Source organism: Sapajus apella, unplaced genomic scaffold (genome assembly GCF_009761245.1).
Source record: "Sapajus apella isolate SASKATOON/1434 unplaced genomic scaffold, GSC_monkey_1.0 scaffold51, whole genome shotgun sequence".
NCBI classification, from domain to species: domain Eukaryota; kingdom Metazoa; phylum Chordata; class Mammalia; order Primates; family Cebidae; genus Sapajus; species Sapajus apella.
In genome coordinates this window covers 10,096,288-10,108,890 of record NW_022436991.1, presented here as the reverse complement: position 1 = coordinate 10,108,890, position 12,603 = coordinate 10,096,288, and the positions used below count along the sequence as shown (strand labels likewise).

Here is a 12,603-nt window from a genome sequence, read left to right as displayed (position 1 = left end):
GCGCAGACAGAACGGTGGATTTAATTGGCCGGAGTTTAGGGCGCGCCAGACCCGCGTGGGTCAGCTGATCGTGCACTGAGGGGGCGATTTGGGGCTCCCCAATCCTCCTCGAGGCGCCTCCGCGGCCCAGAAACAACTGGGTCCCGGTGTCGGCAGGCCTGGGGTTGGCGACGGCCGCTCTTTTCGTTCTGTCGCCTGCCCAATGGAAGAGCCTCCCGGGAAGCCCCTCAGCTGTGAGGAGAAGGAAAAGGTGCCAGGGGGTGCGGGAAGGGCGGACGCAGGACTCTGACCCTCTTTCTCAGGGTTTCAGGCCTGGCTTTATGTCATCGGCGATCCGAGGGCAGCAGGATCGTCTGACCTCTCCTCCTCTCAGGGCTGAGGGGGCACAGAAAATGAAAATGTAGAAATAGCGTGGTGCCGACGTGGTGGTGTTTAAAGAACAAATCTCGTTACAGTAGCAATGCGTTAATGCAGTGTGTAACACTTTGCAGATAAAGCTGTATCGACGCCCTTGCTCCTCCCCCTCCCGCACTCTCAATCTTCACTTCTCCCGCCCCACCTCCTCAAGTACAGGTTTTAAGTCTGGTACTTCCAGGTCCTTTGGTGTGTTCGTGTGTGTGGTGGAGGAGGGACGTATCCCTAACCACCTAAAAGGAATCCTATGCGGATTTTTTGGAGAAGGGAAAGTTCATAAATGGTCTGATCTGAACGGTTCTGCAGGCTCCATTTTTCATACCCCTGCTTGGCGTTCCTGTCAGGACATGTTGATCTAACTTACTTTCATTTTAAAGTTCTAGTCAGTATTTTGTAACAAATTTTTGTAACAAAAATACTGTCTGGAACTTAAAAATGAAAGTAAGTTCTTTTTCCTTTTCTTTTCCTTTCTTTTCTTCTTGTTTTTTGAGACAAGAATCCCACTCCGCCACCCATGCTGAAGTGCAGTGGCGCCATGGAGGCTCACTGCAACCCCCGCCTCCCGGGTTCAAGCGACTGTCCTGCCTCAGCCTCCCGAGTAGCTGGGATTATAGGCGCTCGCCACCGTGCCTGACCTTGGAAGTGCCCTTGCTTCTTTAGACTGTACTTTACTGATAGACGTTTAGGATGTTTCCAGTTTTTGCTGATATTCTTATCGCTTACCTTCTTTGGGGGTGAGAAAGAGCATTTATAGGTAAACAGGATTATCCCCAGACATTGATAAGATTGGTGGGAGGCCAGTCTCGTGGCTCACGCCTGTAATCCCAGCACTTTAGGAGGCTGAGATGGCTAGATCGCTTGAGCTCAGAGTTTGAGAACAGCCTAGGCAACGTAGTGAAACCCCGTCTCTACTAAAAATACAAAAATTAGCCGGGTGTGGTGATGCCCGCCTATAGTCCCAGAGGCACAGGCCTCAGAGGCTGATGCACAGGAATCGCTTGAAGTCGACGCCGAGATCGCACCACTGCACTCCAGGCTGGGCGACAGAGTGAGACTCAAAAAAAAAAAAAAAAAAAAGAAAAGAAAAATCCACAATTGGCAGCTTGTCTAGTACCATGTTTTGCACATAGTTGATTTTTGCTTTTGTTTTTTAGGACAAGTCTCACTCTGTCGCCCAGGCTAGAGTGCAATAGCGTGATCTTGGCTCACTGGAACCTCCCCCTCCCGGGTTCAAGCGATTCTGCCTCAGCCTCCGGGGTAGCTGGGATTACAGGCGCTCACCATCGCTCCCGGCTAATTTTTGTATTTTTAGCAGAGACGGGGTTTCACCAAGTTGGCCAGGCTGGTTTCAGACTCTTGACCTTAGATGATCTGCCCGCCTTGGCCTCCCAAAATGCTGAGATTACAGGTGTGAGCCATCGCACCCAGCTGAGTAGTTCTTTTTTTTTAAGGTGTATATGGAGGATGGAAATCTTGATGTTTTGTTAGTTGAAAGATTAGTATAGCTAAAAAGTTCCTAAAAAGCAGAAAAACCTGGGCTGGATTTGCTGCTGAGAGAATCCTTTGAACCAAAGAAGCCAGAGAGACAAGGGAATCTAGACTTTCAGAGAACAGTAATTTGATTCAGCCCAATTCATTTATTTATTTAATAAATCTTTGTTAAATGCCTACTGTGTGCCTGGCTGGGGATTCAGCAGTGATAGCTCCAGCTTCACTGGCCTTCTGCGTGTTCCTCAAACACACATAGCCCATTCCACTGCAGATACTTTATATTTGTGGTGCCCTCTGCCTGGAGTACCATTCCCTCTGATCTTCCCAAAACTAGCTCCTTCCTCCTTCAATCTTAGGCTCAAATGATGGTCCTCAAAAATGCCTCCCTGACCACTCTAACTAAAGTAGTCCCTATCAGTAGGCTAGTAACTCTCTCACATCACTCTGTTTATCTATCTAGTTATTTATTACCTTGTAAAATCATTTTCTCTGTTTTCTTATTATATGTATTTCTCACTGTATGTGAATTGCATTGGAATAGCATCTGTAGCAATAATTGCCACATAGCGGGTATCGGTTGTTGTCCCAGGTACCAGAGATACTTGGACCATTAATTGACAAAAGATTCATTTGTTAAATGACTGAGGGTGACAGTCCCTGCCACCTTCATGGATCTGGGCAATGGGGAGAAACAGAGATGTAAACAGATAACAAAATGTGATAATATTGTGATAAAGGAAGTAAGAGGACTGGTAGAGTGTCTAACCTAGATTTGGAGAAGGACCCAGTAGTCTATTCCAGGGAAATAAAAATCTAAGCTAAGGCTTGAAATGTTCCAAGTGACAGGAACAGGTTATGCAAAGATTATGAAATGGTCAAGAGCTTGGTGCTTTTTGAGAACTGAAAGTAGATTGTTAGGGACCAGTGCTACTCGCTGCCTCTTGCTAAGGGACTCTGCCAAGCACTGCATCCCTTCCCTCTGACTCCGCCTTTCCACTTGCCCAGTATTGTTGGTGTTTTTCTTCTTCCAGTTAAAGGAGAAATTAGCATTCTTGAAAAGGGAATACAGCAAGACACTAGCCCGCCTTCAGGTAAGTGAATCGTATTCTCAAATTAAGGTGTTGTAGTACAAACAATTTGAAAACGGTTCCTGACTCTAATAAAGCTTTAAAGAAAATGTATTTCTTGGGCTGTTTTTGTTTCCTCTAGCGTGCTCAAAGAGCTGAAAAAATAAGGCATTCTAGTAAGAAAACAGTAGAAGAACAAGATCGCTTGTCCCAGCAGGAATTCTCACCACAGCTAAACCACTCAGGTAAATCTAGACCATTCACTTATGCCTGCTTTATTATTCATTTCCCAGGTGTATTTTGGCTGTTGTTCTTTTTCCCACCGTGAAGATAATGACTAGCAATAGACACTTCAGTTTTATTTTTATTTTTATTTTTTGAGACAGAGTCTCATTCTGTCACCCAGGATGGAGTGCAATGACACAGTCTGGGCTCACTATAATCTCCACCTTTTAGGCTCAAGTGATTCTCATGCCTCAGCCTCCCAAGTAGCTAGGATTACAGGCACACACACTACCACACCTGGCTAATTTTTATATTTTTAGTAGAGACAGGGTTTCGCCATCTTGGCTTGGCTGGTCTCAAACTCCTGGCCTCAAGTGATCTGTCCGCCTGGGCCTCCCAAAGCGCTAGGATACAGGTATGAGCCACTGCTCCCAGCTGCAGTATACTCTAATTAACATAAAATTAATATGCCATAAAATCTACTCTATAGACTCTGCTTTCAGTTATACTGTTTATTAGTTGCTCTTTTTCCTCTCTTCACTTTTTTTCCCTTCTCAACTTTCAGAAATTATATTTATTGTTTAAATTTTAGAAAGCTTTTTAAAATTTATGTATATATGAACAGAGAAAAAAATCTGAGTAAAAATACTCTAAAACCAATGGTCAATTCTGATGTTAAAATTCAAGTAATTTGTAATAATAAAATTGAGGGTTAATAAAAAGGGAAGGTTATGAAAATTACTTGAGTCAAGGGGAAAATAAAAGAAATACCTGAGATAGGCCAGGCGCGGTGGCTCACACCTGTAATCCCAACACTTTGGGAGGCTGAGGCGGGTGTATCACCTGAGGTCAGGAGTCCGAGACCAGTATGAACAACATGGAGAAACTCCGTCTCTGCTAAAAATACAAAATTAGCCAGGCATGGTGGCGCATCCATGTAATCCCAGCTAATTGGGAGGCCAAGGCAGGAGAATCGCCTGAACCCAGGAGGCAGAGGTTGCAGTGAGTTGAGATCACTCCCATTGCACTCCAGCCTGGGCAACAAGAGCAAAACACAACCTCAAAAAAAAAAAAAAAAAATACATGAAATAAAAAATTAGTTGAGATTTAAAAATTAAGAGAAAGGGTTGTGTGATAATACTCTATTTAAAACACATTTTTAGCACAATACTATTTGTTTTACATGTACTTAAAATTTCATAGATTATTTGAATTAAAAAAATTAGGACTTTTAGCTTTGTGCAGTGGCAGTATCGTAGCCAATGAGGTTTATCCAAGGTGCGATTATTGCTAATTGAAAACTTTTCCCAATACCCTGCCATGACAACTTGAAATATAGTTGGCATTGGCAATTTTTGACAGTCTCTACAGAGACTGAAAAAAAAATTAGGACTTTTAAAAGTATGTATGGTATGGAATACATACAGTTCCTTTACAGACTCCATCAGATGGTAGAAGTAGTCAGCACCTTGAACATACTCCTCTTAAAGGTAACAGTGAAGTTACTACTCACAGCCTAAAAAACAGTTTTACCGCCGGGCGCGGTGGCTCAAGCCTGTAATCCCAGCACTTTGGGAGGCCGAGGCGGGTGGATCACGAGGTCAAGAGATCGAGACCATCCTGGTCAACATGGTGAAACCCCGTCTCTACTAAAACTACAAAAAAATTAGCTGGGCATGGTGGTGCGTGCCTGTAGTCCCAGCTACTCAGGAGGCTGAGGCAGGAGAATTGCTTGAACCCAGGAGGCGGAGGTTGCGGTGAGCCGAGATCGTGCCATTGCACTCTAGCCTGGGTAACAAGAGCGAAACTCTGTCTCCAAAAAAAAAAAAAAAAAACAGTTTTACTTCACCTGTAAATTCATCTGCCTGAATGAAATGCCACTGACTCTTTCTTGAATAAATGTTTAGTAGTATTTATATATAATAGGTTAAAAAATAGAGTACTTTTTGTTTCATTTTATAAGACAAATAACGTATATACCTTTTTTTTCCTCTTCAGAACTTAAAAATAAAATATCTCTTTATAACAAGTTACACATCAAAACCCATCTTGATGAAGAAACTGGAGAAAAGACATCTATCACACTTGATGTTGGGCCTGAGTCTTCTAATCCTGGAGATGGCCCAGGAGGATTACCTATACAAAGAACAGATGACACCCAAGAACATTTCCCACACAGGGTCAGTGACCCTGATAGTGAGAAAAAACAGAAACTGCCAAGGAGAAGTAAGAAGCAGCAGAAAAGAACATTTATTTCACAGGAGAGAGACTGTGTCTTTGACACTGATTCACTCAGACAGTCTGGGAAAAGCCTAAAGGAACAGGAAGAAATGAGCAGCAAAAATCCTACTAGATCACCAGTAGCTGAAATAAGAACCCACTTTTTAACTCTTCAGTCTGAACTTCTGGATTCTCCAGAACCAATTACAGAAACTAATGGAGACAGTATATTAATTCCACCAACTGCCCAACCAGAAAAAGGTGTTGATACACTCCTAAGAACTAATTTCACCAAGACGACTACAGTTCCTTTACAGACTCCATCAGATAGTAGAAGGAGTCAGCACTTTGAACATATTCCTCCTAAAGGTAGCAGTGAGCTTACTACTCACGGCCTAAAAAGCATTAGATTTACTTCACCTATAAGTTTGGAGGCACAGGGCAAAAAAGTAACTGTCTCTACAGAGAACCTGGTTGTAAATAAAGCTGTAAGTGGCCATCTGCTCACAAGTTCTAATTTAGAGGCAGATATTTCATGTTCTACAAATGAACTCACTCACAATAACTTATCAGCAAATGAAAACCAAAACTTAAAAGAACAAAATCAAACAGAAAAATCTCCCAGCGATGCTCTTGATGGCAGAAATGAAAATCTTCAGGAAAATGGTATTCTAAGTCAACCTAAGAGTCTTAGCCTAGAAGCAACTTCTCCTCTTTCTGCAGAAAAACATTCTTGCACAATGCTTGAAGGTCTTCTGTTTCCTGCAGAATATTATGTTAGAACAACACGAAGCATGTCCAATTGCCAGAGGAAAGTAGCCGTGGAGGCTGTCATTCAGAATCATTTGGATGTCAAAAAGAAAGGGTGTAAAAATAAAAATAAGGATGCAAGTAAAAATTTAAACCTTTCCAATGAGGAAACCGACCGAAGTGAAATTCGGATGTCTGACACATGCACAGGACAACCGAGTTCAAGAAACTCTCAGAAACTTTTCTCATTAACTAAAGTCAACTCTCCCACTGGGCCCACTGAAGACAATGACTTGTCTAGGAAGGCAGTTGCCCAGGCATCTAGTAGAAGAAACAGAGGAAAAAGAAAATCAGCCTGCACCCCAGCATCAGATCATTGTGAACCACTTTTGCCAACTTCCAGCACATCAGTTATTAATAGGGCCAAGGAGGAAGTCACCTCGCACAAATATCAGAACAAAAAAGCAGTTATTCAAGAGAAAGGTAATCAAGATGTGTTTGATGATGATGATGATGAAAGCTAACAATTACTATGTGCCCAGCAATTTCTTTCTTTCTTTTTTTTTTTTTTTCTAAGAAGAGATCTGAACGTGGTGGCTTACGTCTATAATTCTAGCTCTTTGCAGACCTGAGGCTGGCAGATTGTTTGAGCCCAGGAGTTCGAGACCAGCCTGGGCAACATGGCAAAACTCTGTCTCTACAAAAAATACAAAAATTAGCTGGGTATATGGTGTGATGGTATGTGCCTGTAGTCCCAGGTATTCAGGAGGCTGAGGTGGGAGGATCGCTTGAGCCCGGGAGGCAGAGGCTGCGATGAGCCAAGATCTAGCACTCCAGTCTGGGAAACAGAGTGAGACCCTGGCTCAAATAAATGAATGAATGAATGAATGATACATTAATAAAGAGACAGGGTCTCACAATCATCCAGGCTAGGGTGCAGTGGTTTGATCATGGCTCATTGCAGCCTCTATCTCCTGGGCTCAAATGTTCCTTCTGCCTCAGCCTCCGAGCTAGCTGTACCACCATGCCTGGCTAATGTTTTTAAATTCTTTGTAGAGGCGAGGTCTTGCCCTGTTACCCAGGCTGATCTTGAACTCCTGGCCTCAAACAACCCTCTCACCACGGCCTCCCAAAGTGCTGGAATTACAGACATGAGCCACTGTGTCCAGCCTGCCTGGTACTTTCTAAATGCTGTACAGATACTAACTCATTAAGTCATCATAGCAGTCCTAACTGAGATAGAATCTATTTTCATTCTTACTTTACAGGTGAGGAAACTAAAGCATAGGGAGATTAAAATGACTTTAGGCCAGATGCAGTGACTCATGCCTGTAATTCCAGCACTTTAGGAGGCCAGGATGGGTGGGTCACTTGAGGTTGGGAGTTCGAGACCAGCCTGGCCAACATGATGAAACCCCATCTCTACTAAAAATACAAAAAAAAAAAAAAAAAAAAATTAGCCAGGTGTGGTGGCACATGCCTATAATCCCTGCTACTCAGAAGCCTGAGGCAGGAGAATTGGTTGAACCCAGGAGGTGGAGGCTCCAGCCTGGGTGACAGAGTGATACTCCATCTCAAAAAAAAAAAAAAAAAAAAATTAAATGACTTTAATTAATGTAATTAAAATCAAGAGCCAGATTTAAACCTGATGGTATGGTGCCAGTGTTCACTAATAGAGCTGAAACAAACACTGAAAAGGAAAATATACTGGTGTGTATGTAATATTAATATTTATTCAGGCAGAACACAATTCTTATCTATGGCTAGCAGCTTCACAGCTAATATAGAAAGTGTTTTTTGAAGTAAAATGGAATTTGTACTAGAGTAAGACTCTATGTCAGGTTTGGTGGCTCAACCCTGTAATCCCAGCACTTTGGGAGGCCAAGGCGGGAGGATTGCTTGAGCCTAGGAGTTTGAGACCAGCTTGAGCAACATGATGAAACCCCATCTCTACAAAAAAAATATATAGAAAAATTAGCCAGGTGTGGTGGTATATGCTTGTAGTTTCAGTTACTTGAGAGGCTTAGGTGGGAGGATCACTTGAGCCCAGGAGGTTGAGGCTGCGTGAGCTGTGATTGCACCACTGCACTCCAGCCTGGGTGACAGAACAAGACCCAAGACACTCTCTCAAAAGAAAAAAAAAGAGTAGGAGTCCACTGACTACCTCTTTTAGAAGTCAACATGTAATATAAAAGGCCTGAGCAACTTTTTTGGATAAAATATCTAATGCAGTGTCTCTAAGGCCTCCAAGGAACACAGGATTTTTGAGGATGGCAAGCAAGGATACATTGTAATTTAAACTTGTAATTCATTTACTGAGGATTTAATCATATCTGATCAACTGAGCACAAAAACTGGGTAATTCATTATGACTGTAAACCAGGGATCAGCATACTTTCTGGAAGGGGCCAGATAGCACATATTTTAGTCTTTATGCTCTGTCTTAACTACTCAGCTATGTGCCAGAGCAGCCAAATTCAATTTGTAACTGTGACTATGTTCTAACACACCTTTACTGTGCATTTTACAGCCAAGTTGGTAAAACAAAAAAAAACAACTTTATGTGCAAAAATAGGTAGCAGGCGGTTCTGTACCACTGGACAGAGACTTGGTCTATGAGCTATGATTAATTAATCCAAAAATAATAATTGTGACTCTTCATTATCTTTTAAGTTAACAAGAATACAAAGTCATCAAAAAGTAGGCAATCCAGTAATCTAGAAATACTGTTTTTTACACAGTTTTTTGTTGTTGTTGAGACAGAGTTTCGCTCTTATTGCCCAGGATGGAGTGCAGTGGTGCTATCTCAGCTCACTGCAACCTCCACCTCCCAGGTTCAAGTGATTCTCCCACCTCAGCCTCCTGAGTAGCTGGGATTACAGGTGCCCGCCCGCCACCATGCCCAGCTAATTTTTATATTTTTAGTAGAGATGCGGTTTCGCCATTTTGGCCAAGCTAGTCTTGACCTCCTAAACTCTGGTGATCTGCCTGCCTCGGCCTCCCAAAGTGCTGAGATTATAGGCGTGAGCCACCAGGCCCAACCAGTAGTTTGAAATAGTCTGCTATAATTTTAGTAGACTGCAGCTACATTTAAAAACTTTTTTTCACAAGGTGACATTCATATAACAACATTAGCCATTTTAAATTAAGTGAACAAGTCAGTACATTTACAGTGTTGTGCAGCTATCACCTCTATCTCATTCTAAAACATTTTTATCACCTCAAAATCCCGTACCCATTAAGCAGCTGCTACCTATTTCTCTCCCCCTACCCTCTACCCCATCCTTGGGCAACCGCCAATCTGCTTTCTATCTCCATGGATTTACATAATACATCATATTTCATATATATGGATATTTCATATATATGGAATCATACAATATGAGACCTTTTGTGTCTGGCTGCTTTCACTTAGCATAACAGGTTTATTTGTTTTTGAGATGGAGTCTTACTCTGTTGCCCAGGCTGGAGTGCAGTGGCAAAATCTCAGCTCACTGCAACCTCTGCCTTCCAGGTTCAAGTGATTCTTCTGCCTCAGCCTCAGGAGTAGCTGGGATTATAGGCGCCCACCACCACACCTGACTAATTTTTACATTTTTAGTAGAAAGAGAGTTTCATCATGTTGGCCATGCTGGCCTCAAACTCCTGATCTCAAGTGAACCACTTGCCTTTGGCCTCCCAAAGTGCTGGGATTATAGGTATGAGCCACCAAGCCTGGCCACTTAGTATAATGTTTTTAAGGTACAACCTGTGTTGTAACATGCATCAGTAGTTTGTTCATTTTTATGACTAAATAATATTCCATCGTATGTATATGCCACAGTTTGTTTATGCATTCATCATTTAGGATATAGCAACATTTTGAATGGTGTGGGATACCATTTGCAATAAGAGCAGTTAATTTCTACTCAGGAGGCTGATGTGGGAGGTTGCAGTGAGCCAAGATCTCACCACTGCACTCCAGCCTGGGCAACAGTGAGAGCCTGTCTTGAAACAAACAAGCAAACAAAAAGCAGTAAATTACTCTTTGCTTCAAAAGGGGACTTAATTTTCCATAGTGAGAGGAGCCAGCATTTAGTAGACCATACTCTGGCAGCCTGTTGGAATCACAGTTTTAGAGGTAGGAAAGGATATAGATATTTTTAATTCACTTGCCTTAGAGAGACAATGAGAAAAAGGAAAATGAAATAAATCGATTTGCCTAAGTTTACACTGTAAATCAGTGGTTGAGCTGAGACATCACCTCAGTCCCTTTTCCCAGTTAATGTTAGCCATATACTGTTTGGTTTTATTTGGTTTTATTTATTTATTTATTCTTTGAGATGGAATCTCGCTCTGTTGCCCAGGCTGGAGTTCAGGGGTGCAGTTTGGTTCATTTCAACCTCCACCTCCTGAGTTTAAGCGGTTCTCCTGCCTCAGCTTCGGGTAGCTGAGATCACAGGTATGCACCACCACTCCGGCTAATTTTTTTTTTTTTGTATTTTTAGTAGAGATGGTTTCACCATGTTGGCGAGGCTGATCTTAAACTCCTGACCTCAAGTGATCCACTTGCCTCAGCCTCTCAAAGTGATGAGACTACAAGTGTGAGCCACTGTGCCTGGCCTTATTTATTTATTTTTTTTAATTTTTAGTTTTTGGTTTTTTTTTTAAAGACAGCCTCACTGTGTTGCCCAGGCTGGTCTTGAACCCCTGGGTTCTGGCGATTCTCTTACCTTGACCTCTCAAAGCACTAGGATTACAGCTGTGAGCTACCACACCTGGCTAGCAATACACTTTTGGGGTAGTGTGGGAAAAGAGCTGTTAATTAAACACTAACCCATGACCATTGTTTGAACCTTTCACCCAGGTTTCTGAGTCATGAGTGGGAAAGGTAATGAACATTTTCTAGTATATGTGAGTTTAGAAGCTCACTCTTTGTTGGGTATTAATGTCTCTTTTGTTGGGTTTTGTTACTATGTGGCTTATTTTTCTCTAGGGAAGAAAAGTCGTCATCAAAAAGAGGACTCCCTTTCTTGGAGTAATAGTGCTTATTTATCCTTGGATGATGATGCTTTCATAGCTTCGTTCCATAAGAATGGAATGCTGAGTTTAAAGCAACTATCGTCTTTTCTCAATATCACAGACTTTCAGTTACCTGATGAAGACTTTGGGCCTCTTAAGCTTGAAAAACTGAAATCCTGCTCAGAAAAACTAATGGAGCCCTTTGAATCAAAAGTGTATGGAGAGAGGCATCTTAAAGGGAGAAATTGTATTTTTCCAGAGGAACTGAGTCCTAAATGCATGGATACAGAAATGGAAGACTTAGAAGAGGATGTTGTTGTTTTGCCAGGAAAATCGCATCCCAAAATGCCAAACCCACAAAGCCAGTGTGCAAAGAAGGGCCTTTCTTCATCCATATTACTTTATACTCCTTTAAATACAGTTGTGCCTGATGATAATGATAGACCTACTGCAGACATGTGTTCACCTGCTTTCCCCATCTTAGGTACTACTCCAGCCTTTGGCTCTCAAGGCTCCTATGAAAAAGCATGCACAGAGGTCACTGGACAAACTTGCTGTACACCCCAACTTGCTCATTTGAAAGACTCAATCTGTCTTGCCAGTGATGGTAAACAGTGCGACAGTTCAAGCAGCCCAGCAAAACCACATACCACCCTGCAAGTGTCAGGCAGGCAAGGACAACCTACCTGTGACTGTGAGTCTGTCCTGCAAGGAACATCCCCACCCGTTGAGTCATTCACTTTTAAAGAAAATCAGCTCTATGGAAACACATGCCAGGAGTTGCGTAAACAGTTTGTTGAACAGGTACATTTATTTCCTTTGTGAAATTTTCTCTGAAGGAATGAAATGTCTTAGTGAATGTAAACAGCATGACTTGCTTAGGCCCTCCATGTTTAAGAATGTTTTAACATGTTTCTTTGAAATGACTTCATTGTAAACATTAAGTTCATTCTGGGGAAATTAAGGCTCATTAAAATGTTTCTTTTAAATATGGGAGATCCTATTCTCTTTGTCATCAGTGAAAACAGTTTGCCTCTGGAGCTTTGCTGCTATTATAAGAGGAAATAAAAACAATATGAAGTAGTTATTTTGATGAGTAGGTGATGCAGGCAGACATTATACATAAAGTGTAGACTAATGATGTGACTTTTGTTTTCACAGAATGAAGTAGCAGTGCTTCCTGCTTCTGGTAGCATAAACCCAGGCAACCTAAAATTGGTTTCAAAGTTAAAGGTCAGAAGAATATTCTTTTACAGTGTCTTGTGTCTTTCATATGAAAACTTGAATGAATTGAAAAATAATTTGATCATATAGCTTCTTGTTCTTTAATACTATTAAATATATTGGTAAACAGATTCAGAAAACAGATTTGGATTGTTTGTTTTTCCCAATATTTACCTCTGTTTATGTTTTGAGCTCTTCTCTTGACGTTTCT

General features: G+C 41.8%; 1 protein-coding gene and 1 non-coding gene across 5 annotated transcripts in view; both read left to right on the top strand.

The window, feature by feature from the left end:
• Positions 1 to 7: 7 nt before the first annotated feature.
• Positions 8 to 12,603, top strand: part of PALB2 (partner and localizer of BRCA2) — a 37,447-nt gene continuing 24,851 nt past the window's right edge. For all 4 annotated transcript variants that reach the window (XR_004258200.1, XM_032242957.1, XM_032242958.1 and 1 more), the window contains exons 1-6: positions 8 to 250; positions 2,937 to 2,996; positions 3,115 to 3,217; positions 5,196 to 6,650; positions 11,143 to 11,972; positions 12,330 to 12,401. Coding sequence is in view for 3 of the 4 variants with exons in the window: in XM_032242957.1 (XP_032098848.1) it covers positions 203 to 250; positions 2,937 to 2,996; positions 3,115 to 3,217; positions 5,196 to 6,650; positions 11,143 to 11,972; positions 12,330 to 12,401 (2,568 nt within the window). In the remaining variant the exon portion in view is untranslated. The remainder of the gene's footprint in view (positions 251 to 2,936; positions 2,997 to 3,114; positions 3,218 to 5,195; positions 6,651 to 11,142; positions 11,973 to 12,329; positions 12,402 to 12,603) is intronic.
• On the top strand, positions 4,431 to 4,571 carry LOC116526749. Its single transcript, XR_004258253.1, has one exon. It is a non-coding gene; the product is annotated as a U4 spliceosomal RNA (small nuclear RNA).